The sequence below is a fragment of the Phodopus roborovskii genome, unplaced genomic scaffold (assembly GCF_943737965.1).
Source record: "Phodopus roborovskii unplaced genomic scaffold, PHOROB, whole genome shotgun sequence".
Taxonomy (NCBI): Eukaryota; Metazoa; Chordata; class Mammalia; order Rodentia; family Cricetidae; genus Phodopus; species Phodopus roborovskii.
Window position 1 is genome coordinate 5,194,800 of NW_026126547.1, and position 25,572 is coordinate 5,220,371.

Sequence of the window (25,572 nt, forward strand, 5' to 3'; positions counted from 1 at the left end):
GCCCCAGAGCCTGCATACCCCAGCCTCTTGAGCTCTGGGATAGTTTTAGGTTGCCAGATTGCATTTTTATACCTATCTCTCTTCTCATTTCCCTTTAGCTGGAACTGCCAAATCTCCTCTCTTCATTTTTAATGCTCCTTCCTTGTACTTATTTTAGCCAAGTTTTACTCTGAGACCAGTAGGGACAAATGATACTTCAATCTATTAATACAGTTTAGACCCCCTGACCCAAACACTGAAAATGCATGCAATGAAAGAATACATGTGTCCTAGAGCCTTCATCTAGTAGCTGATGGAAGCCGAAGCAGACACCCACAGCTAAACACTGAGCCAAACTCCTCGAATCCAGTTGTAGAGAGGGAGGAATGATGAGCAAAGCAGTCAAGTCCAGGCTGGAGAAATCCACAGAAACAGCTGACCTGAACAAGAGAGAGCTGCTCATCCCCTGTTCTGATAGCTAGGAAACAAGCATAGGACCGACCCAGGCCCCCTGAGTGTGGGTGTCAGTTAGGAGGACTGGGCAGTCTACGGTGCCTCTAGTAATGGATCAGTATTTATCCCTGGTGTACAAATGGACTTTGGGAGCCCATCCCACATAGAGGGATACTATCTCACCCTAGACACATGAGGGAGGGAAGAATGATATGATAGACTTTGAAGACTCCCCATGGAAGGCCTCACCCTCCCGGGAGAGCAGATAGAATGGGAGTTGATGGGGGTAATAGGGGAGGATGGGAGGGTGAGGGGACTGGGATTGACATATAAAACAAGCTTGCGTCAAATTCAAATTTTAAAAATTATCAAAGAAAAAAATAGAATATATGTGATAAGAGAGACAAAATCAGTGCAAAAATTGAATCTGGTATGTTCAAGTTCTAATACAGAAAGACAAGCATGATGAAGACCAAGGCAACAGGGCTCCTCCGAACACTTTTACCTCTATGGCAATAGACTAAAGTGAGAGAATTTGAGGAAATGATCAAAGAATAATCAATAATCAGAGAACTATTTTAAGAATGTTAAAAAAAGGTCACCAGTGAACTGAATGAATTCAGTGAGAATACAAACAGTAAATGTAATACCTAAACCGATGCATGATATAAATGGGAATTTTAATTAAAAAAAATAGAAATAGAGAAAAATGAAGTTGAAGTTTTGGAAATTAAAAAGCTCAGTAGGTCAAATTAAAAAAAAATAGAACAGCCAATCAATAGATCAAATAGAAGTCAGAACATCAGAGCTTGAAGACCAAGCTAGGCAAATAAGAATAACTGAACAATGTCAACTATAAAACAATAATGTGTACCATAATAGAAAAGATTTGTGGCCGATTTTGCTTAATATGACAATGTTCAGTTATAACAATTTTCCATAAAAATGGCATGATTTAATTCTTCTTTATGATTTCATAAACCTCCACATATCAAAGGCATAAAGTCGAACCCAGACCTCAACATTACAGAAATTAGTTCAAAATGCATTTTAATATAAACAGAAAAAAAGTGAACTAAAAGGTTCACTTTTAGTGAACCTTAATGACCTCAGATTTCTATGTACATTAAAGGCACACACACAAAAAAAAATCCCAATAATCTAAAAAGTAAAAAAGTATCTGAGTTACCAATTTTCCAAAAAGATAAATGGATGACAACTTAACACATTAAGAAAAAAATACTCAAAGGCATTAGTCATTTGAAGAAGCCCAAATCTGGCTCACAAATGCAAATTTTACACTGGATATTATTATCTCCTCTCTATGATAAATTCAAAAGTAAGTCTTCTAAGGGCTTGTCCTTCTACTAAAACAACCAGAAAACAAAGATTTGCAAAGCATCTGCATTCTAACAGTGTGTCCTTAACAGGCTAGAGCAAAGCTTAAGCTGGTCATCTGCCTTGAGGTTGGTGAAAACTACTGGTTTCCCTGGAGAAGGGAAAAGCAAGAATTACAGAAGTTAAGAGTTTATCTTGCTCTTGCCTTTGAAGGTTCATGCCTCTCTATTCTCTCTGCAAAAAAAAAAAAAAAAAAAAAAAAAAAAAAAAAAAATCTACATATTAAATTCTACTTGAAAAAAAAAACTGAGAGAGATGATCCTATAAATGCATGGACACTTATTCCTGAGATTACATGTCTCCCTGCTCCAGCATTGACGACAACACATTAAATGGGATGAGATGTCTTTTACAGTGCTAGCCACTTTACAAGCAAATGCTCCCACTAACTGGTTACTGTAACTAAATAGTATGGGTCCTTCTCACACTTTCATTCAATAGTAAAGTGTCATGGCACACTTTTCACTGAGGGCATTAATCAGCAGTATCTTATTTGAAGGGTTATTAGCATTAAGTCAAAAGGAAGAAATGCACTTAGATTTGTATCACTCATATTCTAAACAGTTGGCTGTGTCCCCAAATTGTCTTTCTTAAAAGTATTTTGTATATTTACCTGAAAATGTGAAGAATAATTCATTTTGCAAACCAGCTCTTTGCATTTTAACACGATGGCATTCAGACTTAAGTAAGGAAATTTCACAGGAAAGGTCAAGAACCAGTTTACTTAAAATCTGAAGAAGTTTCTTCTCAAAAGAAATGTTATAGATACTATTGCAGGGAGCTGCGTGGTATCGCGCTGTGAACTGGTAATAAAAATGAGGTTCACGATAAGCTACAAAGATTAAAAAGAAAAGACAAAAACATGATCAATCAATTCAAATGCATTGTGATTTTTTAAAATAAATAATTATTTGAAACAAATTTATATTCATTTCCATAAATAGCTACATTCACCCCCCTTAACAAACACCTACCTCACAGTAACTAGGTATTAAATATTATCACAGGGATTCTAAAACAGTGACTCATTTAGCCCTCACCATCCTTTAGGATCCCCATTCTTATTATTGTATCTAGAACAAGAAAATCAGGACAATAATCTAGTCATGTGTGTACTGTCAATGCTATCAAGGCTAAGAATCGAACCTAGGAAGGCTGTTTTCACTACACTGCTGCTTGAGTGATAGCACCATACCTTTGAAATTTTATATTGTAGAAAAAATCATGCAGCTCTGTTTTAAAATATTAAATATTAGAAGAAATTCTAGAGGTAAAATTAGCAATAATACTTTTTTAAATATATTTCTACCAAGACCCTAACTTCAAGAAAATAGAAATCAGTATTATTAATTTTTTTAGAAGGAACTAAAAGAAAATTGCTATAAGAGACATTAAAATAAATTTAGAATTCTAAGTATAATGATGAAAATATAACCCATAAAACATGATGAGCTATAAGGCAAATGGTTGTAAAATACAGAAAGTAACAGACAGGTGCAGTGCTACATACCTATATTTCCAGCATTTGCAAAACTGAAGCAGGAGGCTTGCATAAATGAGTTAGAAATTAAAATAGAGTAGATACAGATATTTAGAAATGATAAAAATACCAACAGTGAAGGATACAATTGAAATAATAACAGCAAACATTTATCTTTAACTATAATTACTAAAATAATTTTTTAAAATAATGAACTAATAAGCCAAACAGTTTACCAAAATACTACTCTAGTTAGCACATGAAAGGTGAGAGCAAGAACAGAGCAGACCTCTCTAGAGGGAGGGAGGGAGAAAGGAGGAAGGGAGGGAGTAAGGGAGAGGGAACTGGGATCATTATGTTAAAAAAAAAAAAAAAAAAAAAAAAAAAAAACAAAGGGAACAGAGCAGACGAGAAAAAGAAATGAACTGCAAAAATAAGTAAAATAGCCCATTTAGGTAGGAAGACAAAAGCAATAAACCCATTACAAAACATCAAGATGAAAGAAAGTTAAGTCCCACCCATTTTCCCTTTTGACTAGGAAACTGAAGCTATTAATATTTAAAGTTATTATTAAAAGGTGTCTGTTGGCCAGGTGGTGGTAGTGCACATCTTTAATCCTAGCACTCAGGAGGCAGAGGCAGGCAGATCTCTGTGAGTTCAAGGCCAGCCTGATCTACAGAGAAACTCTGTTTCAAAAAACAAAACAAAAAAGTGTGTGTCTATTGATCTGTTGATTGTTATCACTTTTGTTGTTGCTGTTTGTGTTTTTATTCTTATTTGTAATTTGGTAATTATGCCTTCATTTGTTTTCTTTCTGTGGCCTTTTGGCTATGCTTGCTCATCTTTTCTGAGGAGGGGGATAGGATAATGCAGAGGGAGGGAACGGAAGGAGATATAAACAACACTGAGGATTTTTGATAAGTCAGAGAGAAACATACCATGTCATAATATATAGGTACATATATATATGTGTGTATGTATATATATACACAGACATACATATATACACACACATGCAACTCTGTGTGTGTGTCTAATAATAATAATTACAAAGTGGTTATGAATGCTAGAGAATGAGGGGTATATGAGAGGAGTTGAGAGGAGAAAGAGGACTAGAAACAGTGTAAATATAAGTAATTATAAATTAAATACTCAAAAATTAATCTTTAAAAAGAAAATAACATACTAATTTAAAATTGGAATTTTCAATAGGTCACCACCTCAAGATTGGCAGAGGGCTTATTTGAAATTTTAGAACTTCTGTACAGCAAAGGGAACAAAGGGAAAATACTTCAGACATGGAGTTAATAAACATAATACCAAAGAAATACAAAAGTTATTATCAAAATCAAAACTGTCAATCAGTAAGTGTGCTAATGAACTAAACAGTTCTCGAAAAGAAAACCCGCAAGTGAAAAAAAAAATTTTTAAGAGATCAACACCTGTAGCCAATACAGAAAGGCAAAATAAAACTACTTTGAGATTCTCTCTCATTCCAGTTAGAATGGCCCTCATTAAAGAAAAAACACCACAACAATTGCTGGTGAAGATCTGAGTAAGATGATCCTTTCCTCCCTGTTAGTGGGGGTATAAACTGATGTAGCCACTATGGAAAGCTACACAGAGGAGCCTTAAAAAACTAAAACAGCTACCTAACCAAATGACACCAACACAAAGATGCTTGTATCTATTGCTACATTATACACAATAGCAAGAGAACATAAACAGGCTGGATGTCTATCAACAGTCAAATGGATAAAGGAAATATAATACACAATGGAATTTTATTTAGTAATGAAAAATGCAATTATGAAATTTACAGGAAAATAGATGTACTCAGAAATTGTTTAATGAGGTAATTGAGACTCAGAAAGGAAAAGACCACTTTCTTTCTCCTATTCATATATTTTGTATGTGTATATATGCACAGGGTAGTTACAGTTGATAAAACTAGACAGGGGGGTCAATCATCAGAGGAAAAAGTGGAGGTCTTAAGGAATAGAGGAAGGAAAAAGAAGGGCAATAAGAAATACATGACATGAAGATAGGGGAAGAGAATAGGAAAATGAAGCATACCTCTAAATGTCAAATGCAACCCTCTGCTGCAATACTGCTTTCAAAGAAATAAAATAAGTGCATACAATAGCACTATGAGAATTTGGTGGTTTCGGTTGTTTAGACAATAAAAAAATATAAGCTATATACCAGTTTTTTTTTATTTTAAAATGATATAAAACACTATAAACCAGATTTGGATATTGCCTAGGTGGGAACCATTTCCATGAGAAACAAAACATAAGAATTCCTGATTCTAGTCCTAGTTTCCAGTTGCATGAAATTTGAAATTATATAAATATATCCTCCCTTGGTATTTAATAATTACATATAAAAACACATTCCTGTTACATATTATGTATATGGTGAATTTTTCCTACCATAATAATTTCTACAAACCACTTCTCAGGCACAAATATATTTGCTAGCTTATGTAACCTTGATCTTAAAGTAAATGCTTATAGGAAATAACAATAGACAAATGAAATGAGCCACTTAATCAACCTAAAAATGACTTCCCTAACTAAATTCATGTCTTTTATTATAACAATGCCTCCCTCTTAGAAATATAGAGTAGCATTTTTGTGTAAGCAAAATGTTGTCAGGAAGCCATTAATAAATGGGCATTTGAGTGTAAAAACAATGGCATGTACATTTTGTACTGCTACTATAAGACACACATTAGTTTAGCAACAACACATTTATTGTATTAAGTTCTGAAGAAGACAAATCTAAAAGTCCTACTAGACCAAAACAAGATGTATTCCTTCTAGAACAGGCACAGCGAGACCCCACTTACTGAGCACAACATGACTAGAAGATGCGTAGATTGCGGCACATGGAACTCCAGCCTACAATGTGAAAGATGGTCACTTAACTTCTGCTTTATTACCACGTCTCCCTTTTCTGCCTTTGACCCTTTTACTTCCTTTCCATAACAACTCCTGTAGTAGGGCATGGTAGCACACATAACCACAGCACTGAGGATGGAGAGATGCTGTGAATTCAGGCCTGCAAGACCTAGGCTGAGATGTGTCATGTCTCTAGACAAACCCCTTATGATTAATTAGGTTTACTCAGTTAATTCAGCATTGTGACCTTTAAACTTTATCAACATGCCTAAATTTGGAATAATGGAGAATGTTTCCAGAAAGCTTTAACTGAGGGATGAAGATCCATCCCAAATATGGCTGGCATCATCTCAGACACTGTGATCCCAGACTGTATTAAAAATTGGGAACAATGGGTTAATATAAAAGAAAAGAATGAGCACGGAATTCATCTGTCTGCTCCCTAAATCATGTTTCTAGTACCATGTCTTCCTGACATGATGGTCTAGCCAAAATATTCCCTCCTTCCTGAATGTTCCTTTCCAGGCGTTTTTCACAGCAGCAAGAAAAATAACTAATACAGGAGCATCTCTCCATGGCAAGAGTCTTAACTTACAGAGTCAAGTCCCTTTGATCTTGTAAGCTTACACTCAAATGCTCTGAAGATAACATGAAGACCTCTCTGTCATTTTCAACCTACTACACAGGATCCCAGCAATTTGATTAAACTTGTAAGTAACTGTGATTTACATTATTCTCTTTATTTCACATCCAATCAACCCTCTCAATTTTATTCCTCAGCAGAATAACCTAAGATTAGGGATTTATAGTGGGCTTCCTGCTCCCAATAAAGAGGATGGGGCAAACCATCAACCATGGCACTTAGATTTGAAAAATAGTTCAAACTATGATCATTATATCACTGTGATTTGAAAACATGGTTCTACTGGCTGACTATAATAACTAAAAGGCCACTTTGGTAACCAGTCTGTCTCCTTACATATCAACATAACTTGGGTGAGTAGGAATTCTTTTAATTAGAAAACCAAAAACAGCAAAGTTATTTTAAATATTGTCAAAAAACATAAACTTAAAATTGTCTTTTTAAAAAACTACCCTCCTAAATTCCTAATATCAAAGATTGGAAACACCTAGATGAACCTCAACAGAAGTGGTACAATAACATAGCGGAGTATTACTTAGCCATTAAAAATGACATCATGAAATTTGCAGAGCTAATGGATGGAACTAGAAAGAAATCATACTAAGTAAGGTATCCCAGAAAGACAAATATGATTTGTATTCACTAACATGTGCATATTAGCTGTTAAGACAACGATAACCAAGCTGCAGTCTATAGTCTATAGTACCACAGCGGATAGAAAAAGGGACTAGAGGGAACAAATCTTGTTAGGAAAGGGAAACAGGATACATATGGATGGCAAAATGTGCTGGAATGAGATCAAGTGGGAAGGTGGAGAGGATAGGGAGTTGCAGGAGAGAGTATAGGGAAAGACCGCTAAAATTAAGGGCCATTTGAGGGGTAGTATGGAAACCTAATAAAGAACAACCTTCCTAAAATACAAACATATATGAAAGCAATGTAAATTAAATCACCAAATAATGGGGAGACAGAGTCCCACCAGGCCATCTCTTGTCACAAAATGAAGCTTCCTGTACTGGCATTGGGTTACATCTAACTGAGTTGTTGGCTAAAGGAGCTCCCATAGGAATCCCCATATAACCCAGGTTATTTCCAAGACTATAGGTTGCTCTCCACAAACTGTATTGAAGACAAAAACCTACCCAAATCTTTGAACATGAGCCAGTGCCTATATACAAGCCCTGTGTTACAGCATCTTTGGTATAGGAAAGCACTCTGCATGCCCTCAAAAGATATACACCGAGACAGCCACAAATCCTTTATCTACAATGGTGTAGTACCTGCAAGATATGCTAGGGCAATGATGGCACAAAGCTTGTGAGAGTAACAAACCAATATCTGATCTGACTTAAGGCCCACTCCAGAAAATGGAAACCAGACCCTCCCAACACTGTTTGGATGACCAAGAACCTGAGACTAAATAGTCCAGGAACCTAGGGCAAAAGCAATTAACACTGTGGAAGAAAGAGAGAGAGAGAGAGAGAGAGAGAGAGAGAGAGAGAATGGGGGAGGGAAAGTGGGAGGGAGGAGGGAGGGAGGGAGGGAACCTAGCCACTAAAGGTTAACTACTGAACTATCATTTATACCTGCTGGGAGAGGGAAAATGAATCATGTCCAATGGAATGACACTGAGTATATCAACCACTCCAGGGCAGGCATCATGTTCAGAAATAGTTGACCAACTATAATGGACTCCATACTTTTATGTATATGTGGTTTTATTTGGTTACAATTAGGAGGGGTTTAGTTTGATTTGGTTTGGTTTTAGGGGTAGTGCTTTATTTTGTTTTCTTGTTTTGGGGCAGAGGTTCTGCTATTGTATTGGTTATTTTGTTTTTTTGTTTTTTTTTTTTTTGAGAAAGAACTTAATGTTGAGTGTGTAGGGCAAGGGAGAGGATCTGGGGGAGGTGAAGAATATGATCAAAATATTTAAATTTAAAAATAGTTTTAAATAATAAAAATATACAAAACAACAAACTTGTTAAAGCATTTTAAAACATTGAGATATGTTAAAACATAATTAAATTTGCTTCTTACCATAAATAACATATTTCAGTTGAAGATTTTTAACAACTTCTTCCACAGTCGGTTTGTACTCAAGGAAACATGTATAAACTCCACTCATGGATTCCTCAAAGTTCTGAAATATGAGGCTTCCTGTGGATGTCACTTGTGCAGTGGCGTTTTCTAATAAAGGTATAATACACAGCTACTTAAATCACAACAGGAAAACAAAATGCCAAACACTTAAAGCAATCTAAAAACCCTCAAAATGTATGTCCACAAAAAAGGAGTTATACTAAGTTAATCATTGTATTTGATGCTTATTATCATCATGCTAGGATGCTAGGATGACCTTAAAATCAAATTTCCACCAACCAGAGATATCAATTATGGGACTGTCTAAGTCAGAGGTTCCCAACCTGTGGGCTGCAACCCCTTTGGGGGATCAAATGACCTGTTCATGGGGGTTACATATCAGATATCCTATACATCAGATATTTATATTACAATTCATAACAGTAGGAAGATTACACTCAGGAAATAGCAATGAAAAATAAATTTATGGTTGAGAGGGGTTACCAAAACATGAGGAACTGTATTAAAGGGTCTCAGCATTAGGAAGGTTGAGGACCACTGGTCTAAAAGTGGTCAGAAACTAAGAATGACATAAGGACATAAAGCACTCCTATTATTCTCCTTGCATTGAAACAGATGCTATCTTGTTGTAGAATGTTACTTTAACTAGGCAAAGACTTGTTACATTTGTTTATGGTGCAGAATATTACTTTAACTGTATAAAGGTTTGTTACTTTTGTTTATGTTGCATTTGTTTAATTACATAATGATGTGTTGCACTTATTTCACCTTGAGCTGAATAGCCAATAGCTAGGCGGAAGAAATGATAGGTGGGGCTGACAGGCAAAGATAATTAGTAGGGGAAAAAAAATCTAGACTCAAAAAGAAATAGATAAGAGAAGGAGGAGAAAATAAGGAGAAAGAGAGGGAGAGGCACAGGGCAAGAAGCTAGGAAGCCACCAGCCAGCAATATACCAGAAGCAGTGAAAATAAGGGGTAGAAATAAAAGTTAAAAAGCCCTAAGGCAAAAGGTAGATAAAGAGAAACAGGTTAACTTAAATTGAAGGAGCTAGCCAGAATGAGCTTAGCTAGGTTAAGCATTCATAACTAATAAGAAGTCTCCATGCCAGCTTAGGAGCTGGTTGCTGGCCCAACAGAAAAAGCCTGGTACTCTATCAGAAATACTGTACTATTTATGAAAATTTATACACACATATATGCACTGCAAGTATGCATATATAGTAAGCAACATGTATATATAAAGTATATATTTTATACCCTAAGTAATAGTTATATAGTTTAAGGATGAGTTATAGAGTCTTAAAATCTGCACATGAAATGATGTACACAAAACAAAGTCTATTACAGTATAACCATTAATAGCTAAGATTTCTTATCACTACACAGAATGGTACACAAAACAATGAATTGGTTTCTAACAATGAGGATTACAGAAGATGATAAATGGAAAATTATATTATCAAACTTGTCAATCAATCATAGTGTTGCTGTGTTAGGAAAAAAAATGAGATGTATGCTCCCTTTTTGCCTCAGCATAAGTATGATACTGGAAGAACACTATGCTGTCAAATGGAACATAACCCTATTCTTGAGATATTAAGATACAGAGATGAAGGCTCCATTCTCTTTCACCAATTGTACAACCATGGGTAACCACTTCATCTTCTGAAGCCCAGTTCATTTGTTCAATGAAGAATGACAAGACATAGCTGCCTAACTCATATGGTTATTCAATTCAGCAAATAGACAGGTTGTTATTCTGAAAGCTCATCGCTTCAGTTTTGTATCATAAAACTTTCAGATACTAACATTTTCTTAATTAAGAATTGAATAATCCATTCATTAGAGTTGAAAGCATTATATCAGGAAATTATTGCATATCTTTTTCAATGTTAAGTAAATGATTTAATACTTATATATTTTTAGAAATAGTTCTAAAGCAAAATGCCAGAATGTTCTTAGCACTGACATGTTTTATTATATGAAAAGCCCTGCTGCATATTTTGAAGTAAAAATGAATAGACAGATATACCCACCCTCAAGGACCTTACATAGAGAATTATGCCTTGAGATCTCCCATTTCTATATTCTGGATGAAGCTGAAAAATGTAATATAAAAGAATATATTTCTGTTTTAATGTCTACTTGTTCATGAATATTTTCTGATAAAAAATTATATATTTATCTTAACACGCTATTTTTTTAAAAAAATATTAGTAAATTAAGTGGTTATTATACATTTCAGAAAAACGGTATTAAAATAAAATACTAATGATTTTAAATCATCAATGAAGTTATGTATTTCTCAGTAATAATTCAAAATTAAATTTTCCTACACCAGAAGTGTCACTAAATGTATGAACATATATACGAATATATGCACTGTATTTGCCAAGAACTCATGCTACAACATCTATTTTGTAATCAACTTTTGTTTTATTCTGTAAAGAAAATCTATTGTTAATGAGTACAATTTTTAAATAAATTTTAAATTAAGTCAATTATCAAATTCAAGATTTAGAGCAAAGATGAAATAGACAGTCCACAATAAAATAGGTACATGAGTAAAAAAAAGAATAATGAAATCAGAAACTAATTTCTACATAAAATGGAACTCTTGAAAGTTGAATTTTTTACTGTCTTCCTCCTTAAAAAAGACAACAGGAACTGTTCATGCTATCAACATCATTATATCAACTTCATGAGACTATATAAAATACCTAATAATAAATATATTAGACACAAATTTTCCTTAAGTGTAAGCAAATCTAAGATATACCAATTTAATTATGATAATGAAAATAAAATCCTACCTGAAACAATTTTTCCTTTTGGCCCATGCCATTGGAATGATGGGTCTACCAGTTCAGTGTTTCTCAGTCGTTGGGTTACACATAGCACATGTGGACTCTTTTGATGGAGCATGACATATACGCTCACTGAAATATAATATTAAAATGTTCCAATAATATTTTATGCTCTTTAATTATCTAATAATATCTTACATTGTGCAGCTTGTATTGCATTCTCTGACATTTCTTTGGGTTATTGTTTCTATTACTTGTTGATAATTTAATTTCACTGTCTCCATGTACTTACATTAAGAAGCACACAATGTATTTTATTTGACTGAGTGTGTACATTTAGTTACTCATGTATGAGGGTGTTTGTCCTAAACATTAATGTGTTGTGTTGGTCCTTTATCTGGAGATCACATACACTGACCCTGTTTACTCTCAGAGTATATAATTACAGTAACAGTATTAAGATAATTCTCTAGCTGAACTACATATGTTTTGCAAGGACATCAAACATGAACATTGTGTGTGTGTGTGTATGTGTGTGTGTATTACATTATACTACAATAATATAGCATAGCATACTAGATAAAAAAATAATGTGATTAAAAGTTGATAAACATACACAATGATTGATTAATCCCAGCAGTGGGTAGTCAACACAAATGTTTTCAGTGGTATTTTGGAGGTTTTTTTATTTTTTTTTTTTCCTTGTAATTCTTTGTCTGGGCATTGTTTTGTTTAGTTTTGCCTTGCTTTTTGGTGTTTGTTTGTTTTGTTTTACCTTACAAATATTTTCTTACGCTTTTAGTTTTTACAGGATATTTCTGCGTGGAAGTGTGTCTGTCTTTGTATCTGAATGTGTTTATGGGTTCCCCCCACCCCTTTGGCCCATTTTTTTCTGTTTGCTTCTTTTGTTCTATTCTGGTTTGCTTGTTTTTTAGTTGCCTAGAGAAAGAAAAGTGTGCATTTGGGTAGATAGGGAGTGGTGATGATCTTGGAGGACTTGGAGAGAGAAAACTATGAATCAGGGGGGAAAAAATCTGTTTTTAACAGTGATTAAAGAAGACAAAATTGTACAATGAAAAAAGAAAAAGAAAGCATCTTCAATAAATGGTGTAGACATAACTGGATGTCAACATGTAGAAGAATGCAAATAGATATATATCTATCCCTAGGCACAAAACTCAAGGCCAAATGGATCATAGATCTCAAATCCAGTTACATTGGAGCTTATAAAAGAAATGGGGAGTAGCCTTGAATGCACGGGCATAGGAGAGCACTTCGTAAATCTAATACCAGCAGCACAGGCTCTGAGAACAACAATCAATAAACAGGACCTCCTGAAACTGAGAAGCTTCTGTAAGGCAAGGATATGGTCAATAAGACAAAATGGTAGCCTACAGAATGGGAAAGATCTTCACCAACCCCACATCTGACAGAGGGCTGATCTCCAAAATATATAAAGAACTCAAGAAACTAGCCACCAAAATGTCAAATAATTCAATTTAAAAAAAAAAGGGGGGGTGTAGATATAAACAAAGAATTCTCAACAGAAGAAATTCAAATTGCTGAATTACATTTAAGGAATTGTTCACCATCCTTAGTCATCAGGGAAATGCAAATCAAAACGACTCTGGAATACCACCTTACACCTATCAGAATGGCTAAGATCAAAAACACTGATGACAGCTTATGCTGGAGAGGATGTGGAGTAAGAGGAATACTCCTTGATTGCTGGTGGGAGTGAAAACTTGTATGGCCACTTTGGAAATCAGTATGGTAATGTCACAGAAAACTGGGAATCAATCTACCTCAAGACCCAGCAATACCACTCTTAGGCATATACCCAAAGGATGCACAATCACACCCTAAGTACATTTGGTCAAATATGTTCATAGCAGCATTATTTGCAATAACCAGAACCTGGAAGCAACCTAGGTGTCCTTCAATCTCAACCACAGAATGGGTAAAGAACATGTGGTACATTTACACTCAGTGGTTTAAAAAAAAAAAAAAAAATGACACCTTGAAATTTGCAGGCAAAAGAATGGAAATAGAAAGACAAACATGGTATGTACTCACTCATAAATGAATATTAGATAGAAAGCAAAGGATAACTAGGCTACAAGTCACAACCCTAGAGAAGTTAGGTAAAAGGGGGACCCTAAGAGGGATACACATGGGGGGCCCCAGGAAGGGAAAATAGTTAAATCTCATGGGGGGGGACATAAAAGGGAGGGGATGGGATATGGGGACATGAGGGATCAAGAAGACTGATTTGGAGGAGGAATTGAGGGAGAGAGCAATGAAAGAGATATCTTGATAGAGGAAGCCATGGTGGAGTTAAGGAGAAACCTGGTGCTAGAGAAATCCTCATGAATCCACAAAGATGACACCAGATAGGACTCTTAGCAATAGTGGAGAGGGTGTCTGAACAGGCCTTCCTCTTTAATCAAATTAGTGACTACCCTAATTGTCATCCAGTAACTGACGGAAGCAAATGCAGTCACTCACCATCAAGCATTGGCCTGAGCTCCTGGAGTTCAGTTGAAGACATAGAAAGAGGATCATATGAACAAGTAGGGTTAAGATCATGATGAAAACAACAGAGACAGCTGACCCGAGGTAGTTGGAGCTCACAGGCTATGTATGAACCAGCATGGGAATGAACTAAGCTCTCTGAATGTGGGTGACAGTTTTATGGCTTAATCTATTGTGGAGACTGGCAGTGGGACCAGGACCTATCCTGTATGCATAAAGTGGCTTTTTGGTGCCTATTCCCTATAAAGGGATACCGTGCTCAGCCATGATACAGGGTGGGGGGGGGGGTAGGGTCCTATCTCAACTTAGTATGCCAGACTTGGTTGACTCCCTAGGGGGTGGGAAGAGGAGAAAAGGTTGGGGTGGGGTAAAGGGAGAAAGGAGGGAGAACTGGGGTTAGTATGCAAAATAAAAAATAAATATTTTAAATAAAAGATTTTATACTACAATTTTGAAAATAGAACTATGTTATATTTAAATTATTAAAAAGTAATAACAAATAAAGCATAGTTGGTATAAACAGATGTATGAACAGATTAGTGAGTCCAGAGAAAATGGATATATGAAATGGTATCTTTTGTTGCTAGAAACAAAAATACATCACTATTAATTATGATAAAAAATCTAACTCAATATATAGGCAAAGTTAAAATTACACTTATATTTTACATTATATATAAAAATGAATTTCAGGTACACTAATATCCTAAAGTCAAATCATTATTAATTAAAATCTGAAATAATTATTTTTTGTCTTTGAGTTATCAAAAAATCTTTAATGTCAAAAGTACACACAAAATATTGCTTCTTTAAATATTAATAATTCCTGTTAATCCTATATAGCATAAGAAAATTTAACAGACTTAACTTTAAGAAGTCACTTGCAAAACTACTGGAAAAAGCAATGCAAATTCAAAAGTAACTCCTTTAAAAATACAACTGAGCAAAACCATGGGCAAAGGCAACCTAAGGTTTAACTTACAAGCACTAGTGTTGAATACTATTTTGCATTGTGAGGATGTGGCAAGATGGGCTGCATGAGGCCTGGTTACTAGAGTTGTGAATGTTGAAGGAGTGACAAGAATACTCGTCCTCTAATGCTGAGCCACTGCCCAAAATCTCTTTGAGTAAGCATGAAGACAGACAGACAAAATCACACATAAAATGGAACGAACTAAGGTACAATAAAAATGTAAATAAACTCAGTGAAGAAAATTAATGTCTGAGTGAATAACAACAAAAACTTAACTGAACTGAAAACAAGAAATAAAAAGAGAATGCATTAAAGAGGATCACAGCCACAGCCAAAGAAATGGTCAAGTAACAGATGCCAAAAGACTAAGCAACAAAGGAAACTCAAGGCATTATCAAGAAAAGACAGAGCAAGATAATATAAAGCCAGATAATATAAAGGCACAGTATTTGCACTTTACTGATTTAAAGTTTGGTAATTAAAAATAAACAACCTTTTACATAGACATTACCTGCAGAATTCAAATGTTAATTTTAAGAGTGAAATTAATATTTTCCAATAAAAATGAGGCAATTACATAAAAATGAGGCAGTTATATAAGATATTTAAACTGCAAGTTTAAAAGTTTCAGCTGATAAAAAAATAGCAGAGCAATTAAAACTAAAAGTCATCTCATTTATGAAACTGATAAAGATAAGAATTTTTAGAGCTCTGAAAATTAATCAGACTTTTAACAACCTAGAAAACATTAAAACAAGTGAGGATCCGAAAGCTCTGACCTTCAGGCATAGTGCTGTTTGTTGCAGTTTTTCCCCTGTTAATATAGGATTTAGCTTTGATTTTAACTATATTTCTGTATTTGGTTTGTTTTGACATTCTTGCTGTTATAAAAGTTCATTTTTCTCTTACTTGAGTGGTACTGAAAATTGAGCCTTCATAGGTCACTATGAAGACCCCATGGAATAAATATCCATTCCAAATAATACACAAATTGCCACTCAAAAACACACACACACACACACACACGAAAAAAAATCAGTAAGAAAAACAACATTTCTGCTGACATGCTAAAATGCCAAAGAATTCAAAGTCTTATTTTATAAATGATGACTAGCATTAAAAAAGACTCAAACAGATGAAATAAGTTAATTTGTGACCTGGATAAGAAAACAACAATATAGACAGGAAATCAGCAAACAGACATGCTTAAATAAAGCATAAAGACAGAAATTATGGAAATGAAAAACTCAACAAATCAGATGAAGATCTCAATATAAAGCATCACCAATGGAATAAAATAGGCAAAAGAAGGCAAACAAGAAATTGAAGACTGAGTTCAAAATTAGTATGTTCATATAGCAATAAATAAAAAAAGCAAGCATAACCAAAACAAAGACATGAGTTATATGAAGAATTTAGAAACCCTAAAAGATATGTCAACAACAACAAAAAACTTTCTGTGTTTTATTATGGTTAAAATTCCAAGAACAGAGTAGCAAGAAATAATAAACTACAAAAGAGATATACCAAGGTAATAGCAGACTTCTCAGCAAAAAAATCCAGGAGTACATGGCCTAATACATAGTTCAAGTCCTGAAACAAAATATCTATGCTCCAGGACTACCAGTTCTAACAAAGTTATCCTTTGAAAGTAAAGAATAAAAAGGACCTATGATAATCTTAAACTCAGCAATTCCTAAACATAAACCAGCAATTACAGAAGAAATCTAAAAGAAGAGGAAACAGAAGAGGAAGATGGATAAGCTAGGGGATGGATAAACCTCACTAGCAGAATAGATAAAAAGGGTACTCACATTTTATTAATTCAGCATGACAGCAAATGTCTCAGTAGAAGAAAGATGTAAATACCTCTCAATGGTAACCTTAAATGTAGACTGGATTAAAAGACAAAATCCAACTACTCTCTCCTTCAAAAAAAAATAATAATAACCTCACTTGCCAACATACACTAAAGTGAAATAATGAAAAAATGATATTCTAAGTAAAGAAAATTTGAGACAAAGTAGGAGTTCCTACCCTCATAGCTACCAAAGCACATACCCAAGCCTAAGTCAGTTGGAAATGAGAAATTTCACAGGATACTAATAAAGGTAAGAGATCCTAAAGATAATGTGGCTATAATAGATCATAAAAACACTTTTGAACATAAAGGTAAAGATAGGTCTGGAAGAGTAGTAATATATAATTTCCATACCCCATTCTCATTAGCCAATAGATAAATCACTCAGATAAATTAAATAAATGGAAAGTCAGAATTAAATAGATTGAAAAAGTTAATTTAACAGGCAGGCATCTACAAGATATGCTATTCAGTAGCTGTGGAATAACTTCTCAGCAACTTTCTCAGGATTATTGCACACTTTGGACCATAAAGCTATCTTAATAAAAGGAAAAAACACAATAATTTCTTCTATGTTGTCAGATTATGATAGTATAAAATGAGAAATCCATTCTAAGAGAAACTATACAAACACACAGAGGCTTAATAATGAAATCTTGACTCATCTGATTCATTGAAGAAATCAAGGAGAAAATTTAAAAATTCAGTGACAAAATAAAGTGACTCATAACCCCTAGGATGCTGCAAATGCAGTCATAGTAGAGAATTTTGTAGCTGTAACTGAGTATATTCAAAATTTAGAAATAATTTATATGAATTACTTAATAATTACTTAATAATAAGAAAACAAAAATAATCCCACCCCAGAATCAGTAGATGTAAAGAATAAATGTGGAGCAGTACAAACAGGAAAGCTAACTGAAGACCTTCAGCACTCCCTGCTCTCCTCTAATCCCAATCCTCCAGTCTTATCCCTAGGCTCTACACCTGCTACAGCCTTCCTCTCCTAATTTCCCCCAATCCTTTGAGTTATTGCAGCCCCCAACTCCAGCAGGCAGCCACTGCTAATCCACGCCAGCCAGGAAACTGGGTAGGTAGGTCTTCATCTCTCCTACTCCTCCAGTCCCAATCACTCCCCCACCCTTGGTCTCATCCAGAACTCTGATGCAGAAAATCTGCTGAGGTATCTCTTTCCTCTATGACCCAATTCCCAAAGAATAGCAAGGATCTTCCTCTCCAACCTTTCATCCCCCAATTCACTCCATTATCCCAGCTTCCAACACCAGCAGGCAGTCCCTGCTAACACACCAGCTAAGAAACAGAAACAAGGGAAACAAGAAACAGAAAGGAACAAAATACCCACCCAATAAAGACAAAAATCAGAAATCCGCACCTGCACTATTATCATCCCAATGCTGGATGCCTAGACACCAGTGTAAAAAAACAGTATCAGTCATGGCAAGTATGTCTCCACTAGAGCCCAGCAACCCTGCCACAGCATTCTGAATATTCCAATCGAGCTGAAATACAAGAAAAAGACCTTAAAGAGGAAATAAATAAATCTCTTAAATCCAAGAAAACCAAACAAACAGTGGGAAGAAATGAATAAATCCCAGAAAGAAATACAGGAAAACACAAAAAGTGGAAGAAATGGGAAAAAAAAAAAAAAAAACTGTTCAAGACCAGAAAATGGAAATGGACTCAATAAATAAAGAAAACCCAAACTGAGAATACTGGAAATGAAAAATTTAGAAATTCAAACAAGGTAAGGTTCACCAACAGAATATAAGAGATGGAAGAGAGAATTTCAGATGTTTAAGATACAATAGAAGAAATGGACACATCAATCAAAGAAAACGTGTTAAATATAGAAATCTGACACAAAACATCAGGATATCTGTGACACTATGAAAAGATCAAACCTAAGAATAATAGGAATAGAGGAAGGAAAAGAATTAAGTGTAGTGATAATAAAGTTTGCCTGATTTCAGAATGCAAAGCTAGCCACAGCCTTAGAGGACAGGCAGTGGTGGTAGACACCATATTCCCAGCACTAGAGAGGTATATAAAACAGACAGGAGGTTCAGTGTCTCATGCAGCATTCAGTCTCCAGCCAAGCTGAGGACAGGATCTCCCCAGCCTTGATAGAGGTAAGAACTCTCTAGTGGTTGGCTGCTTCCCTTTTATGATCTTAGCCTGAACCCCAATATCTGTTTCTGGGTTTTTATTAGTCATGCTACATTTCAGCTCAAAGGCCTAGTAAATAATTTTAACAAAATCAGAGAAGAAATTCTCCTAACCTAAAGAAGGACATACCTATCAATATACAAAAAGCATACAGAACATCAAATAGGCTGTACTAGAAAACCAAGCCCCCTTGCTACATAATAATCAAAACACTAAACATACAGAACAAAGAAAACTATTAAAAGTTGCAAAGGAAAAAGGCCAAGTAACATATAAAGACAGACCTATCAGAATTATACCTGATTTCTCAATGGAGATTAAAAGCCAGAAGGGCCTGGACAGATGTCTTGCAGACTCTAAGAGACCACGGATGCCAGGCCAGACTACTATACCCAGCAAAACAGTCACCAAAGATTGAGAAAATAAGTTCTATAATTAAGTCAAATTTAAACAACATCTACCTAAAATTTCAGCCCTAAGGTTCTAAATAGAAAACACCAACCTAAGGTGGTAAACTACATCCTTGAAACTACAGGAAATAATCTCACATGAACAAATCCAAAAAAAAAAAGAAAATGAAAAAGAAAGAAAACACACACACCAACACCAACAAAATAACAATAAGGAACAAACATTGGTCACTGATATCTCAATACCCCAATAAAAGGATACAGACTAACAGAATGGATTCAAAACAGGATCCATCCTGCTGCTGCATTCAAGAAATATGCATAACATCAAAGAGAAACATTATCTCAGCATAAAGGATTGAAAAAAAAAAAAGCCGAGCAAATGAAAAGACTAAGAAGCAAGCTGGTATAGCCATTTTAATATGCAATGGTATGGCCATTTAATGTCAAACCAAAACTAATCAGAAAAGGTAGGGGAAGGACACTAAGTACTCATCCAAGGGGGAAAAGAATCCACCATAATGACATTCCCATTAACATCTATGTCCCAACACCAGGGCAGCCAAGTTTGTAAAAAAACACTACTAATAGACATTATAAACTGAATGTACCTAACAGATATTTACAGAACATTTCACCCAAATAGAAAAGAATGTATCTTCACCCCCACCACCACGGGTTCTCTGTATTGCTTTGGGGCCTGGCCTGGAACTAACTCTGTAGAGCAGGATGGCCTTGAACTTACAGATCCACCTGCCTCTGCACCACCGACACCCAGGAAAGAATGTATCTTCTTTACTGTACCTCATGCATGGAACTTTCTCCAAAACTGACCTCATAAGTAGACACACAGCAAGTCTTAACAGATAAAAGAAAAATGAAATAACTTCCTGCATCTTATCAGACCACCAAGATTAAAGCTGGTTTATCAACAATAACAGACACAACAAGAAGCTAACAACTCTCTACTGAACAAAATATAGGTCAAAAGATGCAGGGGGGGGGGAGGCTGATGAAAGGGGGAGGAGCTTGGTCCTGCATCAAGGTGATATGCCATGCTTTGTTACCTCCCATGGGAGGCCTTACCTCTTCTGAATAGAGACAAAGGAAGATTGGATGGGGGAAGAGAGATGGAGGCAGGAACAGGAGAGGAGGGAGGAGAGGACTGTGGTTAGTATGTAAGATAAATTACTAAATAAAAACCTTATTTTAAAAAAAGGAAAAATGAGTCAAGAAAGAAGGCTTTCTAGGATTGAATTAAAATTAATACACAGCATACCCAAACTTTGGGACACAATAAAAGTGGTTCTAAGAGGAAAGATGTAGCACTAAGTGCATACCTTTAAAAACTGGAGACTTCTCATACTAGCAACTTAACAACACACCTGAAAGCTCTGCGTCAAAAAAATAAATCACACATAAGAGGTGTAGACAGCAAAAAATAATCAAACTAAGGGCTGAAATCAACACAAATAATCAATGAAAATTTATTTGAGAAAATAAATGAAATTGACAAATGCTTAACCAAAGTCAGAGAGACAATATTCAAATTAACAATATCAGAAATAAATAGGGGGACATAACAGACACTGAGGAAATTTGGAGAATCATAAGGACATATTCTGCAACGAACTCCACCAAATTAGAAATTCTAAAGTAAAAAGATAATTTTCTCAAAAGGTATCACTTACCAAACTTAAATCAATACCAAATAAGCAATTTAAACAGATCTATAACTCCTAGTGAAATAGAAGCAGTCATTAAAGTTCTCCCAGCAAAAAAGGAGGAGGAGGAAAGGGAAGGAAGGAAAAAAAGAAAAAAAGAAAGAGAAAGGAAGGAAGGTAGGAAGATAGACAGATAGACAGATAGACAGATAGACAGACAGACAGACAGACAGACAGACAGACAGACAGATAGATAGATGGGGGGAAAAAAGTATCTGTAGCCCAGAGCCAGATGGATTTAGTACAGAATTCTACTAAAAGAGTTAATGACAATACTCCTCAAATTATTCCACAAAATAAATACAGAAGGAACAGAACCCAAATAAATCATTCTATTAGGCCACAGTTATCCTGATACCCAAATCAAGACCCAATAAACAATGAGAATTGCAAATTTCCATCATGAACAGTGAAGCAAAAATATTCAATAAAGTAGTTAAAAATTAAGTTCAACAACACAACAAAAAGACCATCCACCATGACCATATAGGCTTCATCCCAGAGATGTAGGTGGTTTGAGACATAAAAATCAGTAAAGGTAATCCACCATACCAATGAAATGAAGGGAAAGGAAATAAACCCACATGATCATCTGACTTGATACAGAAAAGGCCTTGACAAAATCTAACACCCCTCCATGGTAAAAGTCATAGAAAGGTCAGGGATAAAAGGGACATACCTAAAGGGACATAATAAAGGCTGTTTAAAGCAAGTCCATAGACAAGATAACCCTAAATGGAGAGAAACTCAAAGCAATTCCACTAAAATAAAAAACAAGAGAAAGTTGTCCACTCCATATCTATTCATTATAATAGTTGAAGTATTAGCTAGAGCAATCAGACAACTGAAGGAGATCAAGGGGATACAAACTGGAAAGAAAGAAGTCAAAAATATATTTATGTAGTGAGATACTCACACGGCCCACACCTGTTGCACTGACCATGCCCATTGGGCTGGGGATAGGTGGGGGCATGACCTGGGGGAACTAGGTCTGGGGTCCAGGACCCCAGCACTCTCTATTGCTTCCTGGTCAGAGACAGAAGAGCATCTGGAGGCATGCTTGGGATGGGAACCTGTTGGCGGTCATCTGTTTCTGCTGTAAGTGATTTTTTTCCCCTGAATAAACATCCATCAGCCTATTTGTTTTCCCAGATTCTTATTTACCCACAATACATTTATTTGCAGATGATATGATAGTATCTATACGTGACCCTAAAAATTCTACCAGGAACTCCTACATTTGATAAACAAGTAGCTAGATACAAAATTAATGCGCAAAAAGTCATTGGCCCTTCTATATACAAATTACAAATGGGTTGAAAAAGAAATCAGGGAAACAATACCTTTCACAGTAGCCTCAAATAATACAAAATATCTTGTGTTAACTCTAACTAAGCAAGTAAAATACTTTATTATTAAAACTTCAAGTCTTTGAAGAAAAACTAAAGATATCAAGAGATGGAAAGATTCCCCCAAGCTCATGAATAAGTAAGATTAACATAGTAAAAATGGACATCCTGCCAAAATCAAATCCACAGATTTAATGCAATCTCCACTGAAATTTCAACACAATTTTTCACAGATCTTGAAAGGCCAATTCTTAGCTTTATAAGGGTAGGGGGGGTGGGACAGGATAATTGAAACAATAAAGTAACTGATAAAGTTCTCATCATTACCTATTTTGTTGTACTACAAAACTATAATAATAAAAACAGCATGGCTCTGGCATTAAACAGACACATTGATTAATGGAATGAAACTGAAGACCCAGATAAAAATCCACATACATATGGAAACCTGATTTGGTAAAGAATCCAGAAAATACAAACTGAGAAAAAAAAAAAAAAAAGAGCATCTTCAGCAAATGGTGCTGGTAAAACTGGATGTCTGCATATAGAAAAATGTAAATAGATCCATATTACACCCTACACAAGACTCAAGTCCAAATGGATCAAAGACCTCAAAACAAAACCAGATACATTGAAGCTGAGGGAAGAGAAAGTTGGGCAAAACCTTGAATTCACTACCACAGGAGAAGACTTTCTGAAGAGAATCCCATTACCACAGGCACTAAGATCAACAACTAGTAAAGGATACCTTATGAAACTGAAAAGCTTCTGTCAGGCAAAGGACACCTTTATTTGAACAACATGACAACTTACAGAATAGGAAAGTATTTTTACCAATACAGAATAAAAAAGTATTTTTATCAACTCCATATCCAATAGAGAAATAATATTTAAATACATAAAGAACTCAAGAAACTAGACATCAGGCAGTCCCCACCAGTTGACAAGCAGGTGAGTAACCTGCCTCTAGGCTGCATCACCACACCCACCACTCACTGGACTCTGTCCCTCCAACTCCACTCCACAGTCAAACCCATTCACCTGAACATCCTCCCTGTGGCCAGCCATCACCTGCAAACCTACCAGACTACACAGGAACAGGTGCAAACCATGCCAGTTGGAAAAACAGGCAAAGACACAATCCACACCAGTTGGAAGAACAGATGAGTAAATACCGATGTAAGAATACATTCAACAACCAAAGGAGCAATATGGTGCCACCAGAACAGAGTGATCCTACAAAGTAAGACCTGAACATACCAATGCAGCTGAAACACAAGAAAACAGCCATAAAAAATATTTTATGATGATGATAGAGGCCCTTAAAATGGAAATGAAAATTTCCTTAAAAGAAATTGAGAAAACAAACCAAAAATTGGAAGAAATCAATAAATCCCTTAAAGGAAGCCAAGAAAAAAACAACTAAACAGGTGAAGAAAATTGTTCAAGAATTGAAAATTGAAATAGAAATAAAGAAAACACAACCAAGGGAATTCTGGAAATGGAAAATTGGGGGTAGAGAACAGGAACTACAGATGCAAGCATCACCAACAGAATACAAGAGATGGAAGACAGAATCTCAGGCACTGAAGATACAACAGAGGAAATAGATTCATCAGTCAAAGAAAAAGTTAAATACAATAAATTCCTAACACAAAACATGCAGGAAATCTAGGACAACATGAAAAGACCAAACCTAAGAATAATAAGGGTAGAAGAAGAACAATCCCAACTCAAAGGCACAGAAAACATGTTCAACAAAATCATAGAAGAAAACTTTCCCAACCTAAAGAAGGGCATGCCTATAAAGGCACAAGAAGCAAAAATAAATAGATAGATAGATAGATAGATAGATAGATAGATAGATAGATAGATAGATAGATAAATTTTTTAAAAGGTACAAAAAGCTTATGGAACACCAAACAGGCTGGGGGTGGGGTGGGAGGTGGTCCTCTTAATGGAGACTCTTAAAGCCACAAGATCCTGGACATTTGGAAGAACACAGATGCAAAGCCAGACTAATATACCAGCAAAATTTTCAATCACCATAGTCAGAGAATACTACTACTTCATGACAAAACCAGATTTAAACAACACCTATCCACAAACCCAGTCCTACAGAAAGTACTAGAAGAAAATTCCAACCCAAGGAAGCTAGCTAAATCCATGAAAACACAGGAAATAGATAATCTCACACCAGCAAAACCCAAACAAGGGAAACACACACACACAACTGCCACAATCATCAAAACCAGAAAATAACAGGAATTAACGACCACTGGTCATTAACATCTTTTAATATCATTGGATTCAATTCACCAATAAAAAGATACAGGCTAACAGAATGGACACAAAAATGGGATCCATCCTTCTGCTACATACAAAAAATACACCTCACCTTAAAAACAGACATTACCAAAAAGTAAAGGCTTGGGAAAAGATTTCCCAATCAAATTGACCTAGAAGCAAGCCTGTATAGCTATCCTAATATCTAACAAGACAGATTTCAAACTGAAACTAAACAAAAGATATGGAGGACATTTCATATTCATCTAAGGTAAAATTTACCAAATGAAGTCTCAATTCTGAACACCTATACCCAAAAAACAAGGGCACCCACATTTGTAAAAGAAACATTACTAATGTTTAAATCACACATCAAACCCCATACATTAATAGTGGGAAACTTTAGCACCCCCTCTCTTACCAATGGATTGGATGACCAGACAGAAAATTACCAGAGATATAAAGGGACTAGCAGATGGTA

The 25,572-nt window shown here is 35.3% G+C and overlaps 1 protein-coding gene across 2 annotated transcripts in view; it reads right to left on the reverse strand.

Moving 5' to 3' along the window:
* Positions 1-25,572, reverse strand: part of Zpbp (zona pellucida binding protein) — an 89,184-nt gene that overhangs the window by 44,840 nt on the left and 18,772 nt on the right. For both annotated transcript variants that reach the window (XM_051200696.1, XM_051200695.1), the window contains exons 3-5: positions 11,773-11,898; positions 8,897-9,046; positions 2,444-2,662 (exon numbers count right to left, since the gene is read on the reverse strand). In XM_051200696.1, coding sequence (XP_051056653.1) covers positions 2,444-2,662; positions 8,897-9,046; positions 11,773-11,898 — 495 coding nt within the window. The remainder of the gene's footprint in view (positions 1-2,443; positions 2,663-8,896; positions 9,047-11,772; positions 11,899-25,572) is intronic.